The sequence below is a fragment of the Rhagoletis pomonella genome, unplaced genomic scaffold, assembly GCF_013731165.1.
Source record: "Rhagoletis pomonella isolate Grant_MI unplaced genomic scaffold, Rhpom_1.0 Rhpom_scaffold_00004, whole genome shotgun sequence".
Taxonomy (NCBI): domain Eukaryota; kingdom Metazoa; phylum Arthropoda; class Insecta; order Diptera; family Tephritidae; genus Rhagoletis; species Rhagoletis pomonella.
Window position 1 is genome coordinate 60,311,442 of NW_023458558.1, and position 7,371 is coordinate 60,318,812.

Consider the following 7,371-nt stretch of genomic DNA (forward strand, 5'->3'; position numbering starts at 1 on the left):
TTGGTTTTCGTTGTTTTCTTTGCTTTGTTTACATTTCGCTCGTTTTCCAGTGAAACAAGATGGCGTAGAACCCGCTAAAAAAATCGACTTTTTTCACTCTCTTGTTCTTACGTGATCTTGTGTCTTTCGTTCATGGCAGCCAATAAAGTCAAAATTTACAGTTATTTGATCTACTGACATCAACTGGACGTCAACAGAGAACTTACATTTTTTTTATAAGTTCTCTGCATCACCTGTATATAATTCCACCACGATTTTCATATGGTACTTTGCAACACTCTGTTTTATGCTCATACTGTTCCGCTGACATTTCCACAAATCAGAAATGTCAATAGACTTGTGCAAAACAGCTGTAACTTGTATACGTTTTTTGTATCTAGTGAACATTTGATAAATTTTAGCAAAAGGAAAACTGGCATTTATTAAGATGTTGGGTATAAAAAACTATGGCTCTTCATCAGACACCGATTCAGAAACAGATGAACGCACCAAGAGTGATGTGGAAACGCCAAACAATACAGATAAGTTAGCACATCTCAAGCCAATAGATCCCTCGCTGTCGATTGCCAAATCGCTGGCCGTTTGCGCAGCACCTGAAGTGATTCCCATAGGTTCCAGTGCTGTTGCGCGTACCATTGATCCCACAGTTAAAGAAGTGACGTACAATCCAAAATTTGAGGAATTGTACGCGCCCGTTAAAGGTCCAGAAAATCCAAATTTAACACAACAAATGCGTGCGCCTCGCAACACACTCTCAGGTTATGTAGAAAAGGCTCATATTAATGCCTTTGAATTTGAAAATCAACGACGCACATTCCACACATATGGTTATGCGCTGGATCCGTCCGTAGATGAAGCTGCAGATGGACAATCATTTGTAGGTGATTTACAATCAGCTTATAATGACGAAGGCAAAACGGTGTTTGAATCGCCAAAACCGAAAAAGAAACGTAAGCAAGATAAAAACGATAACCCGGAAGACGTTGAAGGTTTTGTTGGACCATGGGGCAAGTATGAAGATGAGCAAAGTGTGGCACGACCAAATGAACAAGAAAAGGCGGAATTAGAGGAGATTTTAGCGAAGAGACACAGACGCAACCGTATTGTTGAAGACAAGCCATTAGAGGAAAAATGCGTGTTGCACAGTAAGTTTTCGAAAAATACACTATTTCTTTTTTGTATTAATATTTATTTATCCCGTTTTTATTTGCAGTCAAAGATGCATACGATTACCAAGGCCGTTCGTACCTACATGCGCCACACGATTTGGGAATCAACTTGCGCTCAACTTCTGCACCTAATAAATGCTTCTTACCGAAAGCACACATACACACATGGACAGGACACACCAAAGGTATTTCATCTATACGTTGGTTTCCACAAACAGCGCATTTGCTGCTATCTGGTTCCATGGATTGTCGTGTGAAACTTTGGGAAGTGTTTGGCGAACGGCGATGTATACGCACATTTTCCGGTCATAGGCAAGCTATCAAAGATATTGCATGGAATAACAAAGGCACTAAATTTCTCTCCGCTTCCTATGATCGTTATATAAAAATGTGGGATGCAGAAACCGGCGAAGTTATTTCACGCTTTACAGCGCGAAAAATGCCGTTCTGTGTCAAATTCCATCCGGATAATAATAAGCAACATCTCTTCGTAGCAGGCACTTCAGACAAGAAAATTATTTGCGTAAGTACATGTTACTTAAACTTAGCGAAAGAGAAAGTACTTTTACTATATCGTCACTATTTTTTGATTTTTAATTCAATATCTTGCACAGTGGGACACGCGCAGCGGCGATATTGTACAAGAATATGATCGCCATTTGGGTGCCGTTAACACAATCACATTCGTTGATGAGAACCGACGTTTCGTCACTACCTCTGACGACAAATCAATGCGAATTTGGGAATGGGACATACCAGTGGATATGAAATACATAGCCGATCCCACAATGCATTCGATGCCGGCTGTAACGCTTGCACCAAATGGCAAATGGTTGGCATGCCAGTCACTAGATAATAAAATCGTTATATTTTCTGCGTTAAACCGTTTCAAAATGAATCGGAAAAAGACTTTCAGCGGACATATGGTTTCCGGTTATGCATGTCAATTGGATTTCTCGCCAGATATGAGTTACTTAGTAAGCGGTGATGGTGATGGAAAATGTTATATTTGGGATTGGAAAACGACAAAAATGTACAAAAAATGGCAAGCCCACGAGGGTGTCTGTATCAGTACTATGTGGCATCCGCATGAAGCGAGCAAAGTAGTAACAGCTGGATGGGATGGTCTTATCAAATACTGGGATTAGGTGAGATGTTTTACGGATACGTACATTTCCAAGGAAAGAGCGTTAAATACCTCCTAATCACTACTATTGAAATAGTTTTATGTCATAGTAATAAATATTTAAAATGATAAAAGAAACTTGTTGACACTTAGTATGTATGTTTGTATGCAATTCAAATAAGTAAATGGGCGATGCGTACGTGTAAAAAAACTTACTAACTGCTCTTTAAGTGAAATAATATAGATACATTACGTTCAGGCAAAGGAATCCAAACTCAGTGGCTTTACAAAAATAAAAATAAATGTATAAATGACCCAAATGATGCATAATAACATGGTTACCTAGGATTGATGGCATTTTTTTAAAGAGTAGATATAAGAGTATATTCCATGGAATTATTTTACTGTTGTATGCATCCTTACTCAAGGTTGTTGTAACAATATTTTGCCCTCAAACCGTGTGATGTTTAGTATGTGCTGAGGCGATGGTCCCGCCCGGTATTTTTTCACTGTACACACACATATATATATGTATATGTTTTTTAATTTGTTTACAAACAAATATTCCTCGGAAAAGCCATGTGCTTAGATTCCATGCAGCACCGCTGATAACAGCGGAGTCTGCGCACTGTGCCCACAACTGTCAAATATTATATGGTAAACGACACCCCAATTGCTATACTAAACAGGCAATCGTTCACCATATGTGTATAGTCTACAAAGTGAAATAATCGATTTTAACCGCCGCTAAGATTTTCCATGAAAGTTATTGAAAATTTATACAAAAACCATATCTCATATTAATCGTTGCTAATTTAAAGTGGCTCCGCGACTAATTTCGGCTAATTTTTATATAAATTTCTTTCTGAAGACCGGAATTAGTAAAATCTGTAAAATGTAGCGGCTAGAAATCGTCGCTGGAGCTTTCGATTAAGTCACATACAATTTTGAAGTGAAAGTGAAAATGAAGTAAATAAACACTGGGCTTATCTAAAAATCTCGCCCACTTAGAAATTTTTGAAAATATAAAATTCAATCGAGCTTTACTGCAAATCGCTTAGATACCTAAACAAAAACCATTCTCATTACCCTTACCCCCATCATCGTAAATTAGAATAACATTGGCAAAGCGCACTCAACACCACGAGTCCAAAAAAAAGTCAAGGCAATATCGGTCATTACAATCACAACTGCCAACAGCACCAAGAACCACATCTTGACCTTCACTATCACCGTCCTACATCGGCCAACACTTACACCAACACCATCCAAAAATAAAATATTACATTGCTATCGCTACTCTTCTAGATAGAAATAGTTATCCAAACAGCACCTACGTCTGTCTATAAGCGCTGCCACAATGTCCAAACCACCCACAGACACATCGGGTCTGGGTTATTCATATCATCTGCCATCTGGTGGTTTACTCTTACGTCTCAAGAATTCCCTCTCACAATTTAGCGATTTATTCAGTGAGTTCAACAGATATATTGCACCGGCCTACCATCATGACCGGTGCGAACGTTCGGTGCATATGCGCCTCTATTCGATGCAGAAACGTGAATTCGTTATGGTATTTTTGGGATTTCTCATCTGTTTCGGTTTGGCCATTGTAATTGGTCTCACCGGACCTCCCATTACTAGCACATCAGAGATCACAACCAAGAGTATATTGGCGAATACTTCGCTTGCTAATAGTAATACAGTGCTAGCAACTGGGCCATTTGCGATGAAGTCACCACTGATGACCACATACTCTCAACAACTGTGGCTGATTGCCAAATTGGTAACAGACAACAATGATGGTAAGTAGAGAGGCGATATGGTAAATCGACTTGACCTAATATTTTTTGTATTTTCTTCCGATTTTAGATGAAAAGTATGATAAAAGTTTTCAAGTGAGCGTCGCCATAGATGGAATTACCGAACAACATAAACCCCTGAGTATTCTAAGCGCAGATTTGGTGCGTAATCGTACGCGTCACTTATCTTGCATACGAAACGATTGTGAGGAGTTTACAATCCTACATTTGGGTTTTCTAGAATATGCACACTATATCATCACTGTACGCTTCTATGGGTTGGAGACATTCCACCAGAAGTACAATATACGGAGTATAACCTTTTACGTAAGTCTTGGAAGAGAGATCTTCTTTGTTTTCATCTACTATATTTTTATTATAATTCGTTATTCTCTCTATTTTTTTATAGTTCAAAACCTACAGTCCTGAATTTACACAAATCGAAATATGGTTCCGTTTCATATTCCTCCTCTTCACTTTCATCGTAATCGTAAGTTAAAATTAAAGCTAGAACATTTATTTAATTTGAAAGTATTCACTTATCTGGCTTTTAACGTCCATAGTGCTGGTATGCTCACACTCTGCGCAAGTATCCTATCTACGATTGGTCAATCGAACAGAAATGGATGTCATTACTGCTACCGCTGCTCCTGTTATACGATAGTAAGTTGAATGCATTATTAATCGCATAATGTTAAAATAATTAATACCAACCATTTCTTTTCACAGACCCCTTCTTTCCATTGATTTTCCTAATGAACTCTTGGTTTCCCGGCATGTTAGATGCTGTTCTGCAGGCCACATTCCTATGTTCGTTGCTGATGTTCTGGCTTTGTATATATCACGGTTTGCGTCAAAACGAAAGACGTTTTATGCGTTTCTACCTGCCAAAGATCATCGTTATACTACCAATATGGTTGTGTGCTATTGTCTTAGCTACATGGGAGAAATGCAATGAACTGCGCGATCCCACCTATAGTCACTTTGTGGACACGCGAAATTACAATGTTTGTTTGCATGTTTACTATATTTAAATTCAATGTTCATTGTACTTACATATTTATGTTTCCAATGGTTTTAGGGTTTCAAGTTGTTCTTCTACATTGCTGGCTGTATGTACATACTATATCTGGCCTTATTAGTCTTACGCGCTTATACTGAGCTCAGATCGATGCCTTACTTTGGTAAATGTGTTTGACTATCATGTACAGTAAAAAGTTTTATATTTTTTCCCCTTTATCTTAATACTAGATATGCGTTTGAAATTCTTGACGCTTTTAATGCTCTTCGTCATCTCCATAACTATAATAGTCACAACATGTCGCTTTGGCTTCGGCATATTAGAGGACAATTTCGTGGCCACACTCAATACCACCTATCATAGTTCGGCGCAGTTTATGTGTTTCTATGGTCTTCTGAATTTTTATCTATTTACCATGGCATATGTATACTCTCCAAATGGACGATTTTCTCAAGGTGAGCTAGCTAGTCGAAACTGGCTGAAGAATATATAAAAATCCTTCAATTTTTCCAGAGATCTCTGTTACCAAAGATAATCCCGCATTTTCGATGATAAACGACTCTGATGAAGAAGTTGTATATGGCTCCGAGGACGAGTCACGTCGTCCTCTTACTGTTGGTAACAAAAATGATTATGACAGCGATTAAAACAGCATATTTTCTTAATTTGCTATATCTACTACATATATAAAACTAGACAGTCTTAGCAAACAATAATTTATTGGTAGTCAAAGATATAAGAATAACTTCGATTTTATATACCGTTAGTATCTTTAACTTTTTTCGTATCAGTTGTTTGCTATGCACAAAATAATATTTTTTCATATTTATCATTTAACTACTTTTGTAGTATGTTTAATTTCCAATTAGTTAGTCTTTTCAGCTAGGCGTTTAAATTTCAATTTCGTACATGAACTATCTCCCTCCCTCCTTTTACTTTGTATTTTCCAATTAAAATTTAACTGTATTTTTAAACATACTCATCATCGCTGCAACAAGAGTATTCGAAGTATCCCTTTAGTTCGCTTTCAAATGCACACTCATAAAAAATCGAAACCAATGCAATTTTTCTTATCTTTAAATAAGTCTGTTTTATTCATACGTATGTATATATATGTACGTTTACATATCGATGGTCCTCTGCAATATCGATACAATTCAAAATTCAAAAATTTAAAACTTGCTAGTGTTAAGCTGCTAATGTCTCTAATCCTTGTCTTATCCTTACTAATTACAGCAGCAATCAGAAAAGGATTAGGGAGAGTTTTTTTTTATTTTTTGAATTTTGAATTGTGTCGTTATTGCAGAGGACCATCGTATACATATGTAAGTATGTATGTTCTTGAATTATTTAATTTACTTTTATTATTCTACCTTTTTTCTTTGTTTGATTGTTTTGTCTATATACTTCTTTAATTTAAACTTTATCTTCTCCGTAAGAAGATATATTTAAACAAACCATTTTTTATTAGTTTTAATAACATCCGAACTCTAATATGTACTATAATTAGCATTCACATTTTATTAACTGTGGAATAAGTTGTATAATAGTTCATTTCCACCAAGCCTAACTGCAATTTAGTCCTATTGAAAAATGGAAATTACAACTTGAAGGGGATATATCGATGGCTGAGTGGAAAATCGACCTATCTCGGAAACCAGTTCAAAAACACCCTGTCTCAGAAAATTTTTCAAGAACGCCCTACTTCAAAGTTTGATTGAAAAACGCCCTATTTCAGAATTTGGTTGAATAACGCCCTATCTCAAACGAAAATACATTGAAAACAAGCTGAGATAGGGCGTTTTTGAATCGGCGTTTTTCAATGAAATTCTGAAGCAGGGCATTCTTGACAAGTTTTCTGAGATAGAGCGTTGTTAAAAAATTTTCTGAGATAGGGCGTTTTCGAACTGGTTGCCGAGATAGGTCGATCTTCATCTCAGCCATCGATATGCTCATGTCAAGTACAAGCAAACGAAAGTAAAAATGCAAAAAGTAAGCAATAAACTCTGCCGATCACCCCATGGGAAAATTATTGCAACTTATTTGACCTCTTAACTGCAGTTAAGCTTTTGATTAAATAGGCCATAAAATAACAGGACATACACTACTATATATTCAGAAATTGTTTATTATAATGTTCAATAGAGATATTAGGGCTGTTCAGCATCTTGTGCATATGCTCTTGAATTCGCATATTCGTTGCATTTGTAAATTCACAACAATAAAATACACAAGGTTGCCATGGCAGCCAGC

At 36.8% G+C, this 7,371-nt stretch overlaps 2 protein-coding genes across 2 annotated transcripts; both read left to right on the top strand.

Annotated features, from left to right (window-relative positions):
• Window positions 1-321: 321 nt before the first annotated feature.
• On the top strand, window positions 322-2,615 carry LOC118737891 (pre-mRNA-processing factor 17). Its single transcript, XM_036468703.1, has 3 exons — window positions 322-1,145; window positions 1,214-1,692; window positions 1,784-2,615. Exons 1-3 carry the CDS (start codon window positions 428-430, stop codon window positions 2,315-2,317), a joined length of 1,731 nt encoding a protein of 576 aa, XP_036324596.1. The 5' UTR covers window positions 322-427; the 3' UTR covers window positions 2,318-2,615.
• A 1,040-nt stretch (window positions 2,616-3,655) lies between these two features.
• LOC118737892 (transmembrane protein 181) lies at window positions 3,656-6,443 on the top strand. Its single transcript, XM_036468705.1, has 8 exons — window positions 3,656-4,100; window positions 4,168-4,424; window positions 4,507-4,587; window positions 4,661-4,760; window positions 4,827-5,104; window positions 5,179-5,281; window positions 5,349-5,573; window positions 5,632-6,443. Exons 1-8 carry the CDS (start codon window positions 3,656-3,658, stop codon window positions 5,763-5,765), a joined length of 1,623 nt encoding a protein of 540 aa, XP_036324598.1. The 3' UTR covers window positions 5,766-6,443.
• The last annotated feature ends 928 nt before the right edge of the window (window positions 6,444-7,371 follow it).

What these genes read in the sequence shown, in the direction of transcription:
- LOC118737891 (XM_036468703.1), top strand. Translation starts at nt 428, where the DNA reads ATGTTGGGTATAAAAAACTATGGCTCTTCATCAGACACCGATTCAGAA. An exon ending in GGAAAAATGCGTGTTGCACA is followed by an intron (nt 1,146 to 1,213) that starts GTAAGTTTTCGA and finishes TTTTATTTGCAG; the next exon opens with TCAAAGATGCATACGATTAC. An exon ending in CAGACAAGAAAATTATTTGC is followed by an intron (nt 1,693 to 1,783) that starts GTAAGTACATGT and finishes TATCTTGCACAG; the next exon opens with TGGGACACGCGCAGCGGCGA.
- LOC118737892 (XM_036468705.1), top strand. Translation starts at nt 3,656, where the DNA reads ATGTCCAAACCACCCACAGACACATCGGGTCTGGGTTATTCATATCAT. An exon ending in GCTGCTCCTGTTATACGATA is followed by an intron (nt 4,761 to 4,826) that starts GTAAGTTGAATG and finishes TTCTTTTCACAG; the next exon opens with ACCCCTTCTTTCCATTGATT. An exon ending in CAGATCGATGCCTTACTTTG is followed by an intron (nt 5,282 to 5,348) that starts GTAAATGTGTTT and finishes TCTTAATACTAG; the next exon opens with ATATGCGTTTGAAATTCTTG.